Source organism: Perna viridis, chromosome 9, assembly GCF_037379345.1.
Source record: "Perna viridis isolate PV_CMFRI_1.1 ecotype Kerala chromosome 9, ASM3737934v1, whole genome shotgun sequence".
Classification (NCBI taxonomy): domain Eukaryota; kingdom Metazoa; phylum Mollusca; class Bivalvia; order Mytilida; family Mytilidae; genus Perna; species Perna viridis.
The window spans coordinates 24,416,646-24,441,633 of record NC_142453.1 but is presented as its reverse complement, the minus strand read 5'-3'; the positions used below and the strand labels follow the sequence as shown (position 1 = coordinate 24,441,633).

At 33.3% G+C, this 24,988-nt stretch overlaps 3 protein-coding genes across 4 annotated transcripts; all 3 read right to left on the bottom strand.

Moving 5' to 3' along the window:
* Nucleotides 1–454: 454 nt before the first annotated feature.
* LOC148607454 (uncharacterized) lies at nucleotides 455–7,670 on the bottom strand. Of its 2 annotated transcripts, none has more exons than XM_088545558.1 (3): nucleotides 6,624–7,670; nucleotides 5,746–6,346; nucleotides 455–1,665 (listed from the first exon to the last, which is right to left on the bottom strand). In XM_088545558.1, the coding sequence occupies exons 2-3, from the start codon at nucleotides 6,326–6,328 to the stop codon at nucleotides 1,274–1,276; spliced, it is 975 nt and encodes a 324-aa protein (XP_088401684.1). In that variant the 5' UTR covers nucleotides 6,329–6,346; nucleotides 6,624–7,670; the 3' UTR covers nucleotides 455–1,273. The 2 variants fall into 2 exon arrangements, with proteins under 2 accessions (XP_088401684.1, XP_088401685.1); XM_088545559.1 differs by having other exon boundaries at nucleotides 5,746–6,343.
* Nucleotides 7,671–13,682: 6,012 nt separating this feature from the next.
* Nucleotides 13,683–16,233, bottom strand: LOC148607453 (uncharacterized). The gene is made up of 2 exons (XM_088545557.1): nucleotides 15,358–16,233; nucleotides 13,683–14,130 (listed from the first exon to the last, which is right to left on the bottom strand). Exons 1-2 carry the CDS (start codon nucleotides 16,118–16,120, stop codon nucleotides 13,727–13,729), a joined length of 1,167 nt encoding a protein of 388 aa, XP_088401683.1. The 5' UTR covers nucleotides 16,121–16,233; the 3' UTR covers nucleotides 13,683–13,726.
* Nucleotides 16,234–18,437: 2,204 nt separating this feature from the next.
* On the bottom strand, nucleotides 18,438–20,656 carry LOC148607452 (complement C1q-like protein 4). Its single transcript, XM_088546541.1, has 2 exons — nucleotides 20,449–20,656; nucleotides 18,438–18,891 (listed from the first exon to the last, which is right to left on the bottom strand). Exons 1-2 carry the CDS (start codon nucleotides 20,603–20,605, stop codon nucleotides 18,464–18,466), a joined length of 585 nt encoding a protein of 194 aa, XP_088402667.1. The 5' UTR covers nucleotides 20,606–20,656; the 3' UTR covers nucleotides 18,438–18,463.
* Nucleotides 20,657–24,988: the final 4,332 nt, after the last annotated feature.

Sequence of the window (24,988 nt, the reverse complement as noted above, 5' to 3'; positions counted from 1 at the left end):
CTAACATTACTTACCATAGTGTTTTGGGGTAGATTGATCGTTCACCCCTCTTCTAAATAATGCACAAAAGCTGAAAACTACCATTTTTCACAGTACAATATTCAAAACCTAGATTTATTTACTTTTCTATTGACATGTTATATAGCCGTTTACCCTCTAGGCCCATTAAAGTTCTAAAAATCCTTAGCCTTCCGCTGCACTATAAGATTATTACTACAAGGTTACCCTCATCTGCTAAAACAGTCGTCAGAAGCGTATATACTTGTACTTATAGCATCATTGAAAACAGTTTTGTCAAAAATACCAATATTTGGTTATGCTGTACACGTGAGATTCGCTTATAAGTTTGGATATGTACCCAGTTGGGGCCAATGCAGTGGTTTCCAACCCACCGGTTTTATCTTGATATTGTAATTTGTAATACTGTTTTACTGTTACTTTTGCCAATCGCATGGAGTTTATTAGTTTGGTAAGGATACAAAGAATATAACCTTTCACGAAAAACGATGAAATGCTTAACCAGAAGGAAAGTGACCGCTGAAAAGTAGGAGAGGTCAATAACGTTGTTATGATTCGTTTTGTTTTGTTTTTTGGTTTTTTTTTAAGGGGTTCGTTTTGTTTTGTTTTGTTCTGTTTGTTTGTTTTTTTAGGGGGATCTTGTTTGGTTTGTTTTTTTTTTTTTTGGGGGGGGGGGTTGTGTTTGGGTTTTTTTCTATTTTTTTTATTTTTTTTCATTTCTGTTTTTTTTTTTTCTTCACGAATTGATCTGCCGATTGCTTATTCAAAGATTCAATCATCTTGTTGTAGTTTATTATTTCATGTGGGAAAAATAGAATGGTAAAATCATTTTTTATCTGCTGCAATTGACATTTCAGTTGTCATAGTACATTAGCCATTATCATCCCAAACCTTTCACATATACTTATAATGCAGCTTTCGAAATAAACAAAAATGAAAGAAAAAAGTTACATAAGGGTCAATCAAGTATGATAAACCACTTGTTGATATCACGTCAATAACAATAATTGTATAGTATGGGAGATTTTGATGACTTTGCATATTAAATCAAATTTGACTTTAGATGCCATGTAGATGGGTCAGGAGTACTTTATCTGAATAAAATCTTTGTTCATTTGCATGACTATTGTTATTGAAAATATGTTTTCGTTTATTTTATTATCATAAAGAAAGTAAATAAATGAAAAGCATACAAAATTAATAGAGTGATATAATGAATGGTAATCGACAGATAATTTGTAACACAATATCAAATTTATTTTATCTTTACAATCGTTAGTGTAGTCTCAGTTCCTGATAAAGACATACTTGTCCCAGCAACTACAGATATTAAGTCGCCTTTTTTCAATATGGCATACGTTATTCCAGTAGAACTATGCCAACCGTTTGCTTTCCCGTTGTGATAGGCGATGTAAGTCCTAGTCAGTTCAACATTGTTCTGTGATAATTTAAACCAGGAGCCCTCGGTCGATGAAATAACGTTTGCGGCGATTATATACAATCCCTCCTTAACACACGCAAACTGTCCTGACGATTTGAACTTGTTTAAGGAAGTTGTAGTTACACCATGATATCTGTCAATGTTCGGAAACTTGATAATTGATCCTGCATTCACTTGGTTAGTAGAACCCTTTGCTGACAGTGTAACTGCAAAAAAAGAATTCAATACAGATTGCGTATGTACATTAAGTTTAAGCGTTAGTCTTTGGAAAAATCAGGCAAAATGGGTTGAATAAGAACATTGCATATTAAAACCCCACTGATCTGACAATATAATGCCACTCAGGATGCTTTCTCTATTTAAATAGACCGTTATCTGATCTCTGCATCACTTGATTTGCTCATGTTTATTTTCAGTGCATTTAAATAATATTACAACTCAATTTACCAATATGATATGGAAAATCTTGTCTTTTTCCCTTGATTCTGATGGTGCAAATAGTCAAATACACTTTGAAAATGATGGGATTTTTTACACCATGTTTCACCCACTACATGATTCTTACAGGGACTGACACTTAAAAATAAAACAATCCGTTATCTCAGAAAACATGATTGAAGTTCCTATCAGGGTTGTCTGGTCGAACCGTTGCTCTCAAAAAAGACATATTTTATAATACTGGACATGACTTTTTATGAGCAACTCGGCGGGTGTTTCTAGAAAAGCAGAGGACGCTTACCCTATCGGTGCACCTGGCCCATGCTCCCAGTTTTTAGTGGAGTCCGAGTTGCTCATTTGCTTTTGTAACTTTGTATGTATGATTTTAGTTACTCTATGTTCTTTGTTGTGTATGTCTGTTTTCCATGTCTGGTCTTTGTCCCTGGATTACATATCGCTATAACCTCGGTTCCCTTGATTACTCTTTCCCATAATTTCTTTATTGCTGAATTTACAAATGATAGTATGTCGTTGACAATAAAGATTCCAATCGTTACCAAATGACTGTAAATTAAGTTAGTTCTTTTTTCCGTTCAATTTTATTGATATTACTATCGAACGGCCTTTCATAAAAGAAATCAATTGACTACTCGAGGAGAGTTCTAAAAACGAGTATCCGATACGAACAAGTTAAGTTTTTTAAGACGACGATACTTTCACCATTGATCAATAGGAAAGACTGCACTTTACCTACATTACTTGTATTTCTTGCACATTTAAAATACGCTTGACATCGGACTAGATTGGGAAAAAGTTTGTTCAACCATAAGTATAGTTTTTCTGTTACCGTAAACCCATAATCATTTCACTTGTCCTTAAAATGAGCAAAATCATTTTAAGGATAATTATGCTTGATTTTAAAATGATACATCCTTTCACATTACTTGCTCAATGTGACCTGATTATTTCTATATAAAAAACACACAAAAATATCTAAAATTTGAAGAGGACACGTAAGTGGGGTATGCTTATTAATTTTCTAATATATACTAAGTAGTGTTCAAAACAACACAAACTGATCTTTTAAGCCAATCAAGCTACGAAAAATTCTACCATGTGCATCATTAGGAATGATACCTTTGTGTTTTAGAGGTTTTAATTTGTATATTGCAAATTTCGCTAAACAATCTATGGTGTAATTCTGTCTGATTGCTGGGCTAGAGTACCATATATATTCATTAGTGTGAATTGCTGCGCTCGATGACGGACCAGCAAATGTCTTTGTCGTGCCGGAATTGTGTGAAAAAGTTATCAAGGGAACTAAGATATGAGCAAAAATCAAGAATATAATTCAACCAGACAGAGAAAACAGACACACACAACAAAGATCATGTAAAAAACGAAATAACTCGTACAGAGAAACAATTGCAAATGTGCAGATGGTGCAGATGGATACACCGTATCGATTCACGAGTTCACGATGACGATACGACAATAAAACTTCTAAAGTGATAATTTCAATCTTTTAGCAACAAAACCCTAAAGACCTTATTGTAAGTCGAGCACGATACAAAAAGTCCACGTAGTTATGGCAAGCTCTGGAGTTAGTAGGTATTTAAACTCCGTACGCAGGTGCTGAATTGAAGGGAAATAAAATAATGATTTCTTTCTTAGAATACTAGAAACTCTATAAACAATCTACAAGAAACTACGAAGAGTTCCAAATAACAGGAATATATTCGTAGCTGATATAGTAGTGAATGACCGGAAATATATTTAAGGGTTACATCAACTAAAGTTACATACACATCTCATCATTCAACATGAAATCGAAAGTAAAAAAGTAACAACCAAATACATTTAAAGGGGAAACTGGAAAAAGGAATGAAGAAATAACCTCAACGACGTGGTGCACACTAAATAATCTAAGTAGCAGATCAGTTTCAAGTTTGCACCACAGATATTGAGATTATTTCAAAATAGCACAGTCATTCCTTATAATTAAATTTAAGTATCAAATTTCAAGGAGGAGTTCATTTAAAAGGTTCGATGACGTCACAGTCATTACAAAACTTGGTCTATTAGATGATGGACGAATTTTTTTATCCAATTATAACCTGTGTTACTTCTGAAATACAAATTATTTGGGGTTAACTGCGGGGTAATCGATGAACATGTTTAATATACACTTCGGCGAGGATTTTTTTTTAACCCACAGACTTTCTCCTCGGGTATATATGTCATATGTGCTCATCGATTATCTCGAATTTTCCACAAAAGGGTCTATAGTAACGGACCTGAATCGGACAAAAACACGAGGTGAGTACAACTTAGTAGACCAATTTATTACAGTGTTTGTTTGTTTGTTTGTTTGTTTGTTGGGGTTTAACATCCGAGCAGCAATATTTTAGCTATATTCAGACAATGAACATGAAATTGGTGATAAAATGAACATGAAATAATGAAATGAAAAAGGGATGGGACACAGGGACAATGGGGGTCGGCAAATTTTGATTGCCACTGGAAATAGGGAGAGGTGGGTAGGGTCGGGCATTTTAGCCTCCTGTGGCGGAGTCCTATGGTTCCTACTCCGGGAGAATACCACAGTAGGGTTTTTTAACGTGCGAGGAACGTGGCATCTTTCCCAACACGGTGCACCACTATGGTTTGCGGTCAGGTTTTCCACATTATAGCCTGACAACCCAAGCATGTAACACGCCAGGGGTACCCCATTCCACCACCTGGGGCACACATCCCAGTTGCTCTGTGGACAGAGCGCCCTAGCCCCCGTCTAGGGTTCTGAGCACTATTTAGTCGCCTTTTACGACAAGCTTAGCGCTGCTGCAGGCCTATTCTTTTAACACCCGTACCTGCACGGGGTCATTTATTACATTGAGAAATGGTCCAGTTCCATCTTTACTGTAATGTCAAATCTCGATTCAATTGGAAACATTATATTGTCTTGTTCATACATTAATGGCCTTATTATTTATAGTGTTATTACAATAAATAAAATTAAAGATTTCTGTGCAAAGCATCTTTTTTCATGCATTATTGGTGTCTAACAAATAGAAATCCCTTTATATATATTTGTTTGTTTTTTTATTTTTTATTTGTTTGTTTGTTCGGTTTTCTCCTTTTTATCATTTGTGGTTTTTTTTAAATTTATGTTATTAATTTTACGCTTTTTCAGTTGTGGTTTCAAATCAGTGAAGACATATGAATACATTTTTATCAAATACGAAAGTAATATTCATATTTCTTCTGCTAACATTATGTTGAGATTAAATGAACGTAAATGTTGCAAAATGAAGCACAACACAAATTAAGCAATTAAGGTTAGGTTGTTTGTTTGTTTGTTTTCTTTTTTTTTCTTGTGGAATCCAGAAGAAACCCAGACGCTGTTTTGTAGTTTGTATTATATTGTATATTGCTTATGAATATTATGCATTTTATATATTTTATAAGTGTTTTGGAAAGTCCATATTCATTAAATTGAAAGCTCCCGGTTGGTTTCAGATTTCGATTTCCGGTGGTCACAATATTAAGCCTCCGACAAGAATTCAAAACAGCAATTGATGGACATATTTTGTCTCTATATGCGTAGCCTGGATATAATGTATTAAATGTCAAACAAAGTGTTATGATTGTAATACTGACCTACCTTAGAAATGGATGAATGACAAGGGCCCCCATTATTGTTTTTGTTTAACCTGTTGCGGTGTAAAGCTTAATGTCTTGGTCATGCGTGCATTTAATTATACGCGAAATGTGTTTAAGTCATGTCAGACAAATACACATTTCAGATACCAAATATTTACAAAAAGACTTTATAAAATATACCACACCTGTTTCATTGTAGGCATTCCTCAGATCTTTCACTATCTTGCGGATATCATCAATCGCGCCGTCAAGTTTTGGTTCTCCAAACATCATGTTTTCATGTATTGATGAAATATTTTCACTGTTGTGTGATACCATTGTTGCGAGATACTTCATTTCGTTTCTAAGCATATTTTGTAGTCTTTTGTTATTTACAGTTTCATTATAAAGTGTACGGAAATCATCAACTGTGACTTGTTCTTGCAATTTTAAGCTATTACCTCCTGTACTCGAACGTTTCAACACATCGAATTCAGACTGTAACAGTGCAAAACGATGTTGTAAATCGTTTAAATTCATTGTGAGTTCTTCAATAGACATTTGCAATAGTTGTTTTGTCTCGGTTTCTGCACTTCGACCCTTCAGATTTTGTTCTAAATGTGTAAACGTCTCAGATGGTTTTAGTGGCATGAAAGAAAATCTTTGTTGTATCTGTTGATCATCAATGTACTGTGAGACAGTCAGATAACGTTTAATTTTCTCGTCATTTTGTAAAGAAAATCCTCCAACACACACAAAACAAAGCACAAATGGTATCAAAAGTAACATTACAAGGTTTACGCACTGCTGAAAAATATGTTTGGGAAAATATAGAGTACAAGTTATATAAAAGGTTTTTCCATGCTATGAATGATATATGTTTTTGATACATGTTTAATATAATGTAGACAACTCAGGATATCGATGCAATGTCGATTTTAAATGTGACAATGAAATGTAATCTCTCTTAAATTTGAAATATAAAATGTAGACCCACTCTATGAACATTGCAATTACCGTATTCTGACACTACTCTTCATGTAGAAATGTAATGAATATCATTTTACTAACTTAATCTACTTACATTAAAGGCAGATTAATTTTTTTCTTAAATCTATAGATTAGTGCCTCCACTTTTATATAAATCTCTGTTATTTCTTAGTTCAGACCCTTTTTATAGTACTCTCTTAGCATGCTAATTGGATTACATCATTTATTTTAAATTCCCGAATGTCAAAAACCTAAAGTGTAAATCTATTCATTTAACATGATAAATTAGATTATTTGTGATATTGGAAACAAAATACGACCTACATGTTTTCAAAATTTGTGATGGCATGCTAAATTCTAACAAGACTCCATTTCATACATTTGTTTTGATGAATAAAGTCGTTAAATTATTTTTAAAAAAATAAAGATACATGTAATCTAAAAATGATATCACGAATAATTCTGAACACTTTAAGATATTCATTTACAAAAGAAATGCCTTAATAAATCGATAATGTGTTATGGGATTTCCAAGAGAAATCAAGGGAACCAAGGTTATAGCGGTAATCTAAAGAATGCAATCCAGGGACAAAGACCAGACATGGAAAACAAACATACACAACAAAGAACACAAAGTAACTAAAATCATACTCATAAAGCAATAAAAGCAAATGAGCAGCTCCAAGAAAGTCAAATGTGATCACTTCATAGACAAAACATTCTTTTAAGAGTAATCAAGGGAACAGGGACACACACAACAAGGAACATAAAATAACCAAAATGATACATACAAAGTAACAAATGTAAATGAGTATGTCGGACTACTTTAAAAACTTGGAGCATGGACCAGATGCACCGATAGGGTAAGCGTCCTATGCTTACCTAAAACACCCACCGAGTTGCCCATAAAAAGTCGTCCAGACGAAAGAGGAAACTATATATGTTTACTATAGATACCATGTATCTTTTGTATAATTCATCTACTTATGCAATTCTTCACAGAAAAATGCAACACATGTTTTCATATGTTTTGAAACATATGGAAACATTTGCTAAGGACCGATACGGAAATACATGTGTGCAAAACAAATCACATGGAAGCAACAGTTTACCTTAATTATATGAAAACTATACACTTTTCATACACTTATTCCTAAGGAAGATATATACTTACTATATGATTTTTACTGATTTGTTTGAAGTGGCGAGTGAGCTATTATCATCACATAACGTCCGTAGTCGTCTGTATTAAAAAAAAATCTATCTTTTTCTCCCCTGAGACTACTGGTCCAATTAGAATTAAACTAGATATCAATGATACTTTAAGTATAGAATAGTTGTGAGGATCTACTATCCGTCAAAACACATTGCCGAATTTTCTACAAATAGAACATAGGGGTCAGACAGAAATTGTTATATATCTCCAAACCGTTAGGTTAAGCAACGTTGTTCCATGGCAAAGTGTTCAGCATGGTGAGAACTACCTGTGGTCAAGTTTTATATATAAATCTGTCGGTCATGTTTGAGTAATTGCCTTTTTTTTCACTTCCGGAAGAAAAAATTTCAGTTATTACATAAAAGCTATATATGTAGGACGTCGCTTCCGCTTCATCTCTATTTTCTGCACTTAAAAGAAGTAAATTGTAATGTTATACCTCTGCAAATTAGAAAAAAAAATATTTCATCCAAGAAAGTTATTCAAAACTTTTCTCACTAGTTTTAACGCATGCACAGATCTTTAATTGTTTACTTCACAGATATTCTTGCCAACTTCATTCGAGTGGAGATAACAGCGGCCCTTTTCACAAAAAATCGTAAGTGTAAAATTGGTCGTAAGTTACGATGTCATAATAGAGTTAAGTATTGTGATGTCACAACTTACGACTAATTTTACTCGTAGGACTGCAGATTTGTATTTGGTCTTGAGGCGTGAATCGTTGATTTGACGGTGGCAATATCAGTTTACTGGAGACGCGTAAATGTATCTGTGAAAAATAACAATTATTTTGTGGGTCAATCTTTTTTAACAGTTAAAAAGTCGACAAATGTTTTGTATGTACAGAAAAATGAATCCTAAATTATAATTTTAACTTGTAGATATCAAGGATAACTAAATTTTAGGGGGCTCTTACGTAAAAGTACACAATAAGGTTCTGCTTTTGATATTGATTGTGAGTTGACAAACTTGTTTACTTTCAACATATTTAAGACATGGTTTAGAGCAAATATCACAAACTTAAAAGTAGGAGTGGCTATATTGGGAAATATTTACATGTTCACAAATAGCAAGGTTTGGTGAAACGGGACTTGAACTAAATATGCCATTTTTAGAATTGTAGTTTTTTTATTCCATGAAAAATTTATGAAAAAAAAACAGATTGTGCGATTAGGTAAATAATTCATTAGAGACATTATTGAACGATCATTTCAACTTTATAATTGTTATTGAGGAGTCGCCTCCTACTATATACATCATGACTCCTGTTTTTACAGATACCTATCACCCTGTTTCAGCATAACATACGTTATCCCAGTAGAACTATGCCAACCTTTTGCTTTACCGCTGTGATCGGCAATATAGGTTCTGATTAGTTCGTCATTGTTCTTCTTTATTTTAAACCAGGAACTGTCGGTGTTCGTATTAATTTTAACACTAATTGAAGACCTTCCTTTTCACACATAAACTTTTCTGACGATTTAAAGTTTTTTTATGGAAGTTGTGGATATGCCCTGACTTCTCTCAATCTTAGGAAATTTAACAATCGATCCAGAACTCCTCCTTTCAGAAACGCTTCTAGCTGACAAGGTAACTACAAAAAAATGATAATTAGAGGTTAATATACACATATTTTATAAGAAGGACAAAATATAAGTATTGCAGTATTTAAAATAAAACGGAACCTAAAAAATGCATAAAAACGATTTCGAAAAAAAAAATATACCGGTCACGAAAAATTTGAGGGAAAGTCAGTGGTATAGTATAAATATTTGTATTCAAATGCAGTATGAAAAAAGTATTAGAGTATAAAAAATGATCCAGCTTTTTATGGAAATAATATTTAAAGAAAATAAATGCGTCCGAAATTAATATGAATAAAATTGCTCTATGCAGATGCACAGACTAAGTGGTGAATTGAAAGAAAAATTCAATATAATCATTTATTCTCTGAAATTGCACAATTATTACTAACTATTTTTGTGAAATAGAAGCGAATAGAATGAATTCGAAATTCGCAATTTGAACCTTTGAAATATGCACGTCGAGACGATTTCTTTAACGGGTCATAGATTTCCTTTCCTCTTTCGTCTATCTCTGATCTGACTTTTAATGAGCTCATGTTTCTAGAAAAGCAGAGAACACTTACCCTACCGGCGCTCCTGGGTCATGCTTCCAGTTTTAATGTAGTCCGAGTAGCTCATTTACTTCCGTTGTTTTGTATGTGTTATTTTGGTTATACTATGTTCTTTATTATTTGTGTTTGTTTTTCCCTATCTGGTCTTTGTTCCTAATTTACATTTTTTTTTATTTTTGCTTGAATCTTGGTTCCCTTCATTAAACTTTGAAAATAAAAAGTTATCAATGGAGTCAGGATTGATGCGTTTAACATTGTGTGACTGTTGGGAACTTCCAAGTTAATAACTATTATAAGTTAAACAAAGACATATATCAGATATAAGGTATGTGCAAGATTGTTTTAAGAACAACAATACTACACCTGTTTCATTGTAGGCATTCTTTAGACCATCATCAATTCAAGTTTCGGTTCTCCAAACACCATATTTTCATGTATTGAAGAAATATTTTCACTGTTTCGTTTGACCAGTGTTTCTAGATTCTTCACTTCGTTTTTAGGCTCAGTTTGCAGTATGTTGATATCTATAGTTTCATTATAAAGTGTACGGAAATCATCAATTGTAACTTGTTCTTGCAATTTTAAGCCATTTCCATCTGTATTCGAACGTATCAGTACATTAAATTCAGACTTTAATTGTTCCAACTGATGTTGTAAATCGGTGTAATGTCTTGTTAATTCATCAATAGACATTTTAGTTTCTTGTTCGTTTCCGGTATGACCTTTTATGTTGTCCTATATGTGTTCTAAGGGCACAAAATTCTCCGATCGTTTGAGCGGCATGAACGAAAATCTTGATCATTGATGTAAAATCTAAAATCCTTGATCCGCCCCTGAATACTGTGCCTATTATGTCGTATCATCATGAAGGGTAATAATAAATTTACCGAACTGATAAAATCAAGGCAATAGTCAAAATGAAAGTCCGTATAACGAATCAGTGTAAAAACTTGTAATTTGAAAACCACCGAAATGGTCCAGACTTTGTACAGGCTTTTGACGAGGTTTTATAGCGTTCTTCATCTCCTCTTTGATAGGACAAATGAAAAAAGCTGTGCGTTAAACTGTATGACAAATACGACTTCTTATATTTTTAGTCCATGGGCTGGGAGAGTCCACCGTGCACTCCCCCCACTCATCAACTTCATAGCGATTTTAGGTACCTTTATACCTCCCATTACCAAATCAATTGGTCGCCAAAGAATATTCTCGGATTCTTTTTCAGAATAAGCCTATATTTGTACCCCTCTGGGTAAAAAAGCCAAGATTTTTGTGACTCAATTGTTTGAGAGTCTTAGCCTTCCTGTGATAGCATGTGTGAATAAACAAATACAGGTATCATCGTACAGCCCAATGTCTCAGATTTACAAGAAATTGCGGTAACACTTACGGTTTTGCGGTAAAATGAAAAATATGTACCCCTACCCCGCCGAAAAATCTCTTAAATTAACATATTTTTCAATGTCAAAACCCCTAGAGTATAAATGCTTAAGTAAAAAATGGCCCATTTGGTATTTTCTGTTTAGTATTATGACAATTTATACTTCTTAAGTTCTTTTGATGAATTTTGGCGAATTTCATATTCAGAATTTATCAAAAAATACGAAAAATGGGATTTTCGATTTTTCGGTCAGAGGTCACATAAATTCGACTCTACAAGTTATTGCTAAACTAAAACGTCTCAAATTTGGTATCATTCGATAGATAATTTAATTTTCTACTTAAATAAACCACAAGAGATAAATAGAATTTTTGCCTCAACGAGGTATAAAAAGTAGCCAAAATATACAAAAATACTTCAGTTTATTTTGTGGCGACAAAAAAGATTCGTAAATGGGAGGTATAAGAGTACCCGAAAATCATATTCTGGTTAATGACGGGAGGGTTGCGCGGGGGGGTTATCTCAGCCCACGTACTATTTCCCATTGTAACGTAAAAAACCTGTGTATTAACAGCCCGGTTGCGCATGCATATGGAATTTCTATCCAACGTTTTGCAAAACATTTGTGTCACGACATTGACGATTTTCTTGCAAGGATAAATGGCTTAAGTCGTCGTTCTAAAACTTTGACGGACGTCATCATTACTTAACTGACTGACCAATACAGATTGTCGGTTTCCAATATAATAAACAACGTGTTTTGTCCTTTTTAGCTCTTCCTTTTTCACTGGACATACTCTTAAATAGGCTGCATGACAGGTATTTTTACAAGAAGCAAAAATTGTCAGCCTTCTGGTGCTTGAGTTCATTCTAATTTTGTTAAATTATCACGTGTTCCTGTGTTGGTGTGTAATCTTAATTATCTTTGTGTTGAGCAATTTTTTCACGTCTGTTGATTTTTGGATATCACGTCTTTGTTTTTAATTATCTAAAGAATCACTTGCTTTAACTTAACTAGTTCGTGCACATAGCGCATGTCTCCTCAAATGTTTTGGGATTTTAAAGTTTTACAAAGGAATAAATATGTTCAGATTATATGGGATTTGTTTACTAAACGACTGAAAAAAATGTTTCCCCTCTTAAATCTTTTTTGTTTATGATTTACATGATCTAATTGTTTTTGTTATGCGTTAAAACATAATGAAATCTAACATGCGGAAAATTAAGAAAAAAATCACTGAAACTCAATTTTATAATTATTTTTTCATGGGGTGGCCATTTATGTTGCATTGTTCCATCTCGCGAGGTGGTGTTAAATACATTTTGTAACGACATAAAATGACCAAGTCTGTGGTAAAAGAATAATAAAATGAAGTTTCCGTGATTTATTTCGATTCCAATTGGACTAGTTTCTTCATATTGGAATAAACGAAGCCTATGTGTTGCACAAAATTTTGTTCATGTGTTTATTACTTCTTTACCATGCCTGCGGTCAAAAGATATTTGAAGCATGTCATATTAGAGACGCTGTTAAATCTTGAATGATGAAATATTAAAAAAAAAAGAAAAGAAAAGAAAAGAAAATAACCACTCGATTGGACACTCAATCCGACTGCTTAAGATATCGAAATATAGCAACATCTCGTGGTTTTCCGGGGATCACAATTCAATACCTGTAATGGACCAATCACTGTGTGTATTCAAGTAGAGATCACTTATAAATAGATTTACAGGTAAATACCTTTTCCATTATTCCTGTCAAAAATCCATCATCAATAACTGTGTATTTTGCTTTAGAGGCAGACATTGCTGATCGTAGAGCGTCTTTGGAAGGAATTAAAGAATTAATGACTTAGCACTAGTTGAATAGTTCAGTAATTTAGTATTGGAATAAACTTGTCCATAAAAAAAACAATGAAATGATGCAAATTTTAGTGGTGAACAGTTTTTTGGAATCTAATTGGATGAAGTTATGCTTTAAAATACATTTTGTTATTGTTTTAGGTGATTGGCGTTAACTTGCGAAATTTCTTGTAAATGTATATTGGATCAATTATTTCACTTATCAAAAACATATTCATATTATATCGAGTAAAGAAGAAATTCATTTCTAGAACAAACGTGCCAATAAATGTGATATATAAATAAAATTGATTACTGTGATAATACTACAACTTTTCGTTGGGTATTAAATTTCGTGGTTTTCGTGAGTAGGCCAAACCATGAAATTTAGTTTCCAACGAAAAGAAGATGTTCTTGTTGTGTATACTTCAAAACTGCAAATTCAAGTATCCATGGACATGCGTTTCTTCCGTAATCCACGAAAATTGGTTTCCACGAATTTAATTAAAGTACTTTCACAGTAATAGGAAATGTGGCAATTCAAGTTACTGTCGTTGAAAGAAACGAAATTAAAATCTTAAATAATAAGTAATTTTAATTACTCTATTAAAAAAGTCAAAATCATTTAATCTTAACAATTGTTAAGGTAGCCTCTTGTCGAAAAAGTGACATCGTTTTTTCAGCTTGCACTGATATCGTGTCGCCACGGGTGAGAGTTACATACGTCACTCCAGTTGAACTATGCCACCAATCCGATTTTCCACCATAAGAGGCAATGAAAGTCCTTGACATCTCAGCATTGTTTTTCATTATTTTAAACCAGGATCCATCAGTGTATGAATTAATAGAAGATGCAACTAAGTACAATCCGTCGATTTCACAAACAAACTTCCCAGATGACTTAAAGTTATTTAAATATGCCGATGTAATACCCAGGGATCTTTGAATGTTAGAAAATTTGAAGACTGATCCTGAGCTTACAGATATCTTACTAGATGAGTCTGAGCCTATAGCATACAAAGATACTGAAAGTTGAAGAATATTATATTGTTAATATTCATTAATAAAGAAAACATTGACTGAAAGGGGAAAAATCTGATGACGATGTTCAGGTATCGTACCTGTATAGTCATTTTTTGAATAAGTCATCCCCCGTCAATATTGATTTGTCATGTATTCTTTTATTTTGTGAAAACCGCTTTTCTTACATAACATGAAGTCTTTCACAAAGTTCACTACAGAACAGTACTTACCTGTAAATAAAAAGATCGCAGTAATGCATGGTTGTAAAACGCTATGTTCTTCAATATCGACAAAATATATATATATATATATATATATATATATATATATATATATATGTATATGTATATGTATTGTCCATTTTATTGCAATTTATTCAACAAAAGTATTTACTTCAATTTTTTTTTCAAAGTAATCACTAATTGATCAGACTTTGACAAGAGATTTTTATTCAAATCATTAATCAAACTGATACGTTCGATTAACAGAGCTAATCAATCTTTTATCATTCGATTTGTGACCGATGAGTGATTGTTGATCATTTTGATCGATTACTTATGTTGGGGAATAAAGCTAACAGAATAAATTACAATTATGTATAATAACTGAAGATCCTAAAGCACTAGTTCAATATGAAAACACGTTATTATCCTATGAAACAAATGTTCTAAGTTGCTGGTTTTTGATACAATCTTTAGTATTTAGTTTAGTTTTAGTTTAGTCCTATGTATTATACGATTTTTAATCTTCTACATTTAACTTTTCTATTTTGACGATTGTCAACTATTTCCATTTTATTGATATTATGATCATTTGTTTAACTTGACAAGGTTGCCCAGATACGAATCGCACATTGATCATTTAATTTGCAAAGCTTCTTAAACTATATGGAAGTGATATGAAATGGAAGTATATGAGTCGCGGTAATGTGCTGTGTCTGATAATATAAACTATCAGATAGATTGAATTCAAACTGATCAAATGTGTACAAATTCAATTTTATTTATACGTAATTGTGTTTAAGTCGGTTGCCTACATTCTAAACGTTGATTGTCTCTGTTTCCTGCTTCCAGTTATGTCCGTGTATGTTTTTACACTGAACAAGAGAGTCTGAAAAGTTACGATATGTTTTCAAAGTATTCATAAGAGGACGTACTCAATGCAGAATGCAAAAGTAGGAAGAATTAGAAAACGTTAAACTTATCAGCATTGTTACAGAATTTACCTACCTTTTTCATTATAAGTGTTCTGCAGATCTACTACTTTTTTCTGAACACTGGAAATTTTTGTTTCAAGATTTCTTGTGGTTTCATTAAGTCGTTTATGAACATTAGTAATTAGATTATCGTTCTCCGAGACGTATTGAGTCACATTCTGAATCGCTTTTCCATAATTATTTTGCATAGTCTTCATGCTGCGTTGTATTCTCATAATGTTTAAAGTTTGATTGTATAATGCTAGGAAGTCGTCGGTCCTAGCTTTTTCTTTCGCACTGAAAGCAGTTGTGGCCACGCTTAATTGGTGTACCTCCTGTTCAAGATTTCGTATTTCTTGTAGAGGCTTCATTGAATTAAGATTCTGAAAATCAGCCATCTTTTCCTGAATCCTTCTAGTTTCATTCTTTATTTGAGCAACATTTTCTGAGCACGTTTGCTTTAAAGCTTCGTGGTCCGATTTCAAGGCCTCGTACTGACTTAGTAATAGTGTGTAATTTCTTGTAAGTCCTTCCATTGCCTGTTCCATTATTCGCATTGTTTCATTGTTGGAACTGTTGTCTATTATCTTTTGCTCCAATTCACGAAACTTTTGAGTGAGCTGAGTTGACATGACGGAAAATCGTTGTTCAACTTGGTGGTCCAATTGGTCACGTTCGTCAATAAATTGCGAAAGAGTAAGGTAACCTTTATCCTGTCCGTTCGGTGGATTTCCATTTTCCAAAAGAAATCCATGAATACACGAAAAAATGAATATAAAAGCCAACAATCGAATCATTGTAAAACTTTATCGATAAGGGGTGTATAGGTCGACTTTGAACATAGTTTTTATCTTCATCTACTACTACAGTTTATCAACTGTATAAGTAAATATATTTGTACAAATGTCAATAAACTACTTGTTTACGTTGAATATCATACGTTTTTAATTCATTCAAAAATATATAATTACGAATGAAAAGGGATTGTCAATTTTGAGTTTGAAGTTTTCAAAGGTGAAGCTGCTATTATATCACAAATTTCATTACGTAAATCACAAGGTTTAATGAAATTGGTTGTATAATATAATCGGAATTTTTGTTTAAAGAAACAATATACAAAAAAATTGCAAGCTTCCTATTCATGTAATCCTCAAACACTCCTGGTTTAACATGTAAAAACACAACTGTGTTAACTACTAAATAAATAGCGTAGACCTGACGTCGGTAACATTGACTTGCAAACCAAGAGAAGAAAATGCTTTTCTTTTAATTCAGTATGTATTTTTATTGAATCAAAAACCTTTAATCACTGTGATCATAGAAACCATTGTTTATCAGGTTTATTCAACCTATGCAAAACATTTTGAATATTAGGTATAAAAAGGTAGAGAGTTGTGTTGGCATTCCCTGAATGTATTAGCAATTCCTAAATAAATGGATTAGTTAAATAACACTATAACAATAAAGTTGAATTACGTGCATTATAAAGCTGGAACATCGTTGCTTCTAGGAGATAATTCGACTGTCTTTGTGGATATAAACCACTAAAATCCCCGAAAAATCTTTCGTAACACAGTGTTAGCCAATCATTTGCACGATATGAGTGACGTTGACAATCAGCTGACTTTCCTATACTTGGTTTAATTTTCGTTTTCGTGCAAACATATATACTCAATACTGTTAGACCCGGTTTGCACTCATATGTGTAATACATGACGGACTGGAGTTTATTTTAATGTCCTTGGCTATCGTTTGGGGTCTCTCACGGACGGTGTAAATCATCAAAGTGTTTACACTGTCCCCGGACTTAGTCGAACCCGTGAATGTGGGTCATTGCGTATTCGGGGGAAATTAGTTGTCATGTGACCACGTTCATTCATTAAATTCATTGAAATTAATGCATTATCACGTGATTTAATGTCGATCCGTGACCTAGTGATCCGATTTGTGATATGCACACTATATACAGCATTGTATAGCCTACAGGATTTTTAAAATCAACACTTTCCAGTGCATGTAAGACAGATATTGATGCATACCACCAGTCAGTTAATGAGAAATTTCCAAGGCCGACAAAAGTTATGTTTCCAAGCACTACTATTAAAATGTGTAGGGTCGGTAGGTAGGGATTTATTTTCATTTGTTTTTTGTAATGAAGTAAGTCATAAAGATACAATGAAGACTTTGTGCAGGCGGTGTTGCCATAGATTTCACAGCATAACGAGTTCGAGTCCCGCGGAGGGAACGACAAAAACTTTGCATCGCAAATTTGACAGTTCTAACATCGTTGGGAATTGTTCAGACCCTCCTATAAGTTTATGTTATCTTCCCTGTATCAATTTAATCCGATGGAGCAGTGTAGCGAATAGACACGTCACATTCTGAGACGTTTATTATATATATATATATTACTACTTAGAACAACTATATATTTTTCTGCTAATATGTTCATTATTTTAGTTCTTAAAATTCGCGCGATATTGTGCACTTTTGAGCAACAGCCAGCTGGTACAGCGGAGAAACCCAAATCCTGTGAAGACCTGAATCTTTCCGGATAACTTAAAGAATGCATTTCATACATGTTTATCTTCTCGAGTCTTGCATCTATTTATGTACAAATGTAGACCGAGTCAATTTTGTTTACGAAACAATGAAACTCAATCATTTGAATAGTGCAACCTAATCAACTACATAATCGGCCTTTAAATTCACAAATGAAGTTATGAAATAAAAATAATAATCAACTGAACTGATTACAGTTCTTGATTGAACACTTCAAATACACAAATCGTCGCTTTTTTGTACAGAGTGTTGATGTAATTGATACGTATGGTAATTTTGCAAAATTACACCTCTGTGGGGAAGATGTTACTTTAGAATCACAACGTTTGTGAAATTCTGTCTGTGTAAAAATAATTACATGACGATGCGATTAATAAATAATCCTGCCGATTTGGCTCACGGTCAAGGAAAAGGAAAGTTAAAAATGACAGAAGCGACATGATCCCTACTAACTATAGGAGAGAAACGCAGTACCTGAAGGGTAAGCAAAACAGTGAAGCGATACCCATTGACGGTTACTTCCTGTCAAAGGCAGATATCTAATACATTGCATAGCAAGGATGTTTTTATAACACGTTTTAGAACAATAGAGTTCCGACAAATCCAGTGTATCCGCCATCGATGCTGCTATGTATTTCCCCGCGCTGAGGAAAGTTTTCTATCCATACTTGATCAGCCTCGTTTATGGTTAATATTACTGTCTTTGATGAGTGTGCTTCAAATCCATACTGAGTGTCCAAACTGCTGTCGGTATGTGTCGCCTGCATTGGACGTCCATTCACCATTAACTTAGAGATGATGGAGGCATGGTAACCAGATCGAATGTTCCAACTGAAAAGATACGTACCGGATACGGGTGCAGTAAAAATTCCTTTGGCAGCATTATAGCCGTTTCCAATGTTCGTCAAAATCCGGTCGAATTTAAGCACAAAGTCTTGTTCGGCATGTAGTGCGTCTTTGGACAAAACTACGTCAAAAGCGATGTTGGTGCTTCCAGGGTTTACTCCTGTGCGAAAAAAAAATTCTTTTAAAAGTCTGCATAACAGTTGATAATTCAATAAGTACGTCAACTTTACTTATGAGCCACTTGTATTAGTGTGCCATCCTTCGCCAACCATACACTGATTTAAAATCAAGCAGACTGCAAAAAGATGTATTCAAGTTGTTATATTTTGCTTTTTGTATTTGTATTATTTATTTTATTTTTTTTTTTTTTTTTTTTTTTTTTTTTTTTTTATTGTTGCTTAATTTTTTTTATCAACATCGTCGGAAAATACATTTTTGTCATTATCAATTTGTCATCAGTTGTGTTAAAAAAAGGAAAATCTGATGACTGAGAATAGCTTATTATCTTTATTCCTTATATTGATTTAGTTCAGTATTTATGTGTATTGGATTTTGTATTAGGGAACCAATTAAGTAGCAGTCTTTCTAAAAATCAGGCAGAAGGTGATTCATGCATGTCAAAAACCAACCGAATTCAGTTTTACTTCTTGCTCTGAGACAGTCACTGTTCACATGACCAGTCCTAGTTTTTTTATTTGGTTGTTGCGCTTTTGAAAAACAATATATATATATATATATAGAGAGAGAGAGAGAGAGAGAGAGAGAGAGAGAGAGAGAGATTTGCACTTTGCAAGAGTGATGGCTCGTGATTTGGCTAGATTTGCTTGATTTATTTTGGAGATGAATGTATGATTTTCTAAAAAGTGCAGATCTGAATGCAGAAAAGCTTACGGTTAAATTAAATTATAGCATACGTAGACTGAAAAAGTACCGTTTGTTTGGTGGGTTTTTCTTCACCATGAATTACTTTACCATTGGCTGTGCCTGAATTTTGTATGGACTGGTACTTAAATGTTCGTTCATTTGTTTGTTGGGGTTTAACGTCCGAGCAGCAATATTTCAGCTATATTCAGACAATGAACATGAAATGGATGATAAAATGAACATGAAATGAAAAAAAGAAAGGATGGGTCACAAGGATAATAGGGTCGACAAATTTTGATTGCCACTGGAAAAGGGGGGATGGGTAAGGTCGGGCAATTTAGCCTCCTGTGGCGGAGCGCAAAGGTTCCTACTCCTATCGAATACCACAGTAGGGTTCTTTAACGTGCGAGGAACGTGGCTTCTTTCCCAACACGGTGCACCACTATGGTTTGCGGTCAGGTTTTCCGTATTATAGCCTGACAACCCCAGCATGCAACACGCCAGGGGTACCCCATTCCACCACCTGGGGCACACATCCCAGTTGCTCTGTGGGCAGAGCGCCTAGCCCCCGGCTAGGTTTCTGAGCACTATTTAGTCGCCTTATACGACAAGCTTAGCGCTGCTGCAGGCCTATTCTTTTAACACCCGGACCTGCACGGGGCAATGTTCGTTCAACAGACCGTTTTATTTCAAGGAGAAAGACAAAACTAGACAACGAAGAGAAAGACAAAACTAGACAACGAATTCAGTTAGAAACTGTGCTGCTTGTTGTGTAGTATTTGAGATGAAATGATACCAGATTGACGATCTTATTATTATGCCGTAACAAAGTACATTTCTGTAAACTACTTACTTTTGACGTGTCCCTTTACCAGTGTATCAGTTAGTCCCTCGAGGTCCTTAACTCTCTGTTTCAGGCTTTGTACATCTTTGTATAAATCCTCAATTAGAGATCCACTACACAAATTGCCAAGTACGAAAAAAAATCCTATTTTAAAAATATTTATCATGCTTGCAAACTGATTTTCTTACCGATACCTTATCTCATGACCAGTTTATCTAAGGTCACCCAGCTGTACTTATATATTAGTCTATATTTATATCATCCTTACAAAATATTGCGGTCTTTGGTTCAATTAATGACTAAGTCATTACGACATTTTATTAGGACAGGACTGTTTTTTTATTATTATTTTTTTTTCCATCAACAACGTATCTAAGAGATAAACTTACATAAGTTCTTTGCCACTTATATCCGAATCCTATTCGCCTGAATATGGCTGAAATATTGCTGCTCGGGCGTTAAACCCCAACAATCAATCAATCAATCCTATTCGTTTCATAAGCATTCTTATACTCTATATGTTTAATTTACTTTATTTATATTGGATAATGAAAAAAAATCTACCAAAATCAATTTTTTATCAGAACTTATGTTTAGTAAACGTAATACAAACTCTGACACGTTGTGGACCTCTGAGTTTATTATAAACTACAAACAGATTAATATGAATAAAGTGGACAATAGCACTATTATAGATAATATATAAATATCAATCGAACCATCATAATATTCATGTATTAAATTCAAAAACTCTTATTCAGTAATGCAGACATCAAAAAATCGAAAAAAAAGTTTCAATATGATAATCTCAATTGAAAATGGACTTTGTTGCCCTGTCGGTAGTGGGCTAGAAAGTGAAACAACCGAAAAATACTTCCTGCGAACTACATGTACACGTAGTCACATGACCAATATTAATACCTGTATTACAAGTCATTCAAATGGTACCGTTAATTCAATAATTTTCTTCTTTACTGTCGAATTGTAGGAAATTATACTTATTTTAGGCATAATGAATGTTAGTGGTATCGACCTGATTAACCAAAACAAATATCAAAACCCTACAACATCATAGCAAATACTCAACAAGTCTTTCAATGAAAGAAAATTTAAAGTTTATTTGTGTAGTATTTGTATTGAGAGTTTAGTAGTTTAACTATATTTTACAATTAAATAAACGTTTCAAAGCGCATATTTGGGCTTACTCGAAATTTAAACATATATTCAGTTCTGTTGAAAAATATATATAATATAGAATTCTAAACACAACAAAGAACATAAAGTAATTGAAATAATACATACTAAGTAACAAAGGTAGATGAGCGACTAGGGTTTCACCAAAAATTGGGAGCATGGACCAGGTGCACTGATAGGGTAAATGTCCTCTGCTTTTCTAGAAACACCCGCTGAGTTGCTCACAAAAAGTCAAGTGCTGAAAACATGTTTTCTTCATATTCTATCAGGTTTCTTGTGTTCAACTGACTCGTACCTTTCAAATTATATGAACGGTTGTAAATTGCAAATTACACATCGTCTATCTTGATATCACCGAGGTTGATTCCCCATCATGAAATATGTTATTTTCGTGGACCTAACGGAACTTAAAGGGCAATAACAAACTAATCGAACAATGGTCCGCAAAAAGCGCATGCATTTCAAGATGAAAAGTTGGTTAAATCAGGCTTTATGTCGCTTAACCTGTCGTTTCCATTAAGATGAATTATATTGTGTATTTTTCAACATGAATTGGTAGCATAAAATTGTAACTTATGACGTGTCACATTAGAAATCCTACTTATACCGTTTAACTAATCAGAAGAATTTCTTGCGTTACTGTGATTTTTTTACGCAGATCAAGTTCTCCAGGAATACCCCAAAGATGTTTTTCCCTCACAATTAAGAAATTTCCATGTTGTAACAAATCCTGAAGCAACTTTTGAGAAAGGAATGTAAGGATGGTTGTGGGGGACCAAGGGCTTATTTTAACATTAATTTGCATTTTCAACATTCATTTTCTTTTAGGTCGCACAGAGTTGGGAATGGTCGCAACTTACTGGGGAGGGACCAGAGGTCTCATTTCGACTTATTTCCGTATTAGTTCATTCTCTTTGTATTTAGTTGATATTTGCTTGTTCAACACTACAGCTCATAAAAAAAACAAAGACTTAAAAATTTAAAGTCATGTTATATAAACCTGGTATGCATCATCTTTAACAAAACAATGTTTTGGTTAATTCGTTGATTTTTCGTTGCAAGCAAATTTCACACCCAATAACCATTGTTTACACTTGCTTTGGCCAGAAATAGAAATTTGTCAAAAATGAGGATTGTATGATAATAAAATGGGGCATTTATTGTCTTTTCAGAAACAAGTTACATAATATTCTCAACTTATTTTCTTTAGAACTGACTATGAGCCAATTGCATTATGCAATAATATGGAATTTCTGCACCAAACATGCTTACCTGCACAAGTTCTCCTGGTGATAATGCTTCAATAGTTTTATTTGATAGTGTTGCCAATATTTTTAATCTTTCTATCTCAGCCATCCAAAATTGTGTAATTCTGTATATTTCAGAGATATGCAACACATTCTTGGAACAATTATGGATATTTCTTTTAAAAATGTAAAACCACATATATGTGGCTGTAAAGCGGGCGACTTAAAATTCATATAAAAAAAATTTGTCGTAAAATTTTATGCTTATATATTTATCGTTGTGCTTTGCGTGTAGCAAGTGCATCCAGAAAACAAAAGAGGCTAGACTATTTTATAATTTTATAATATTTCAGATTTCTTGATGACAAATTTTCCGTTGTAATCGCCTGTTCAGATAGAAATGGTTCTTGCTTCAATTTGTTAATCATCATTCTGTTTGTGACACTTTAAAATGTAATTTTAATGTTTTAAATAATGTATTCTATTTGGTAATTTGGTGCATTTTTGTACTTTTTTTTTGTTTTCTCTAGACAAAATAATTTTATGTACTTTATTTCCTGTCTATTTATTTGGTAAATTGTTGTTTTTTACACGAAAAGACGTTTTAGATGTTAATTTACTAATATACAGGGTGAACATTCAAAAGATATTACACCAGGACTTAATACTTTCTAAAACAAAAGAGTCCAATTACAGTTTGCCTCGTGTTGCTTTCGCGCAACTATACAACAATTAAATGATTATTGTTTTCTTTTTTTTTATTTTATATTTCTTTGTGACGTGTCCTCTGGAATAGATAAGACTTCTGTTTCAATTTTGGTATTTCATTATATTTTTTTGCACAAAAACAATGAAAATATAGGAAATGATGCTTTTATCGTGATTTTAGGGTTTTTTACGAGACGAAAACCTTCCTGTGGATTTTTACGTGCTACAACAGTATCAAAAGTGCAATATGTAATAAATCACCTGCCATGTCCCAACGCATGAATGATGTATGTCATTAACCTGTATGTTCACCTTTGCAAACTACAATGCATTTTTTGCACATACAGAAATAGTTCAATTTGACCTTGGGCCAAATATTCAGAAGATAGACGACCCTATTCTATATATTTGATGGAGTAATCAATGATATTATTTGCTGAATATTATTTTTATGCTAATTCTAGTTGTACAGTAATTGTATATTTAGTTATGAATAATTATTCTTGATTCCAACTGATGGTAAGGCGAAATATTTTGGATTTAGTGTTAGGAATAAGAATGATTGGTTAATTATGTGCTTTGAATGAGACTGGTGTCTTCATTCTTAATCAAGCATTTACGTGAACCAGAAAAATAATGGTTTCATCATAAAACTGGTACGATCATCTTGTTTCCTATTTACGCTATCACTGGATTATTTGATAACGAGTGAGACCCGATTGTTCATATCCTATTGTGGACGAGTTTTGAAAATAGAGCTTGAGGGAAGGAAAACTATAAGAATTTTTTTTTCCATATTGTAAATTTTCCATTTTTATGTGGTAGCATTAACTAAACTTATGTTAATGGTGTTTTAAATACACTTTCGAGGGCGGGCAAATAAGTTAAATTATGATATACGAAATGTCCTAGATAAACAATTAAAGCGAAGTTAAGGAACTGTTGGTAAATGCCGGTATGTCCATTTAATTACTGCTAGCATTTTCTCGACATACTCCTTTATTTATCTTGCGGATTTCAATCTAATATTGTTTAAGTCGCTATTTTTCGGACATTTATCGGTGTTTCTACCTTCTCTATAAAGACAACAAAAGATCAGAAACTATTTGCTCATTTATAAACGTTTGAAATATATTTTGGTTTGTCAGTTCAACAATACATTCTACCAAATTACAAGCCTAACACAGGGACTGATTTGCAATATGAAACTATGGAAGCGTTTAGTTGACTTTAAATATTCGTATGTCTCTAAAACGTCACTTGTTCCAATTACATCGATGAGTTATGCACCTGGTCCTTGCTCCGAGTTTTTAGTGGAGTCCGAGTTGCTCATTTGCTTTTGTTACTTTGTATGTATGATTGTAGTTACTTTATGTTCTTTGTTGTGTATGTCTGTTTTC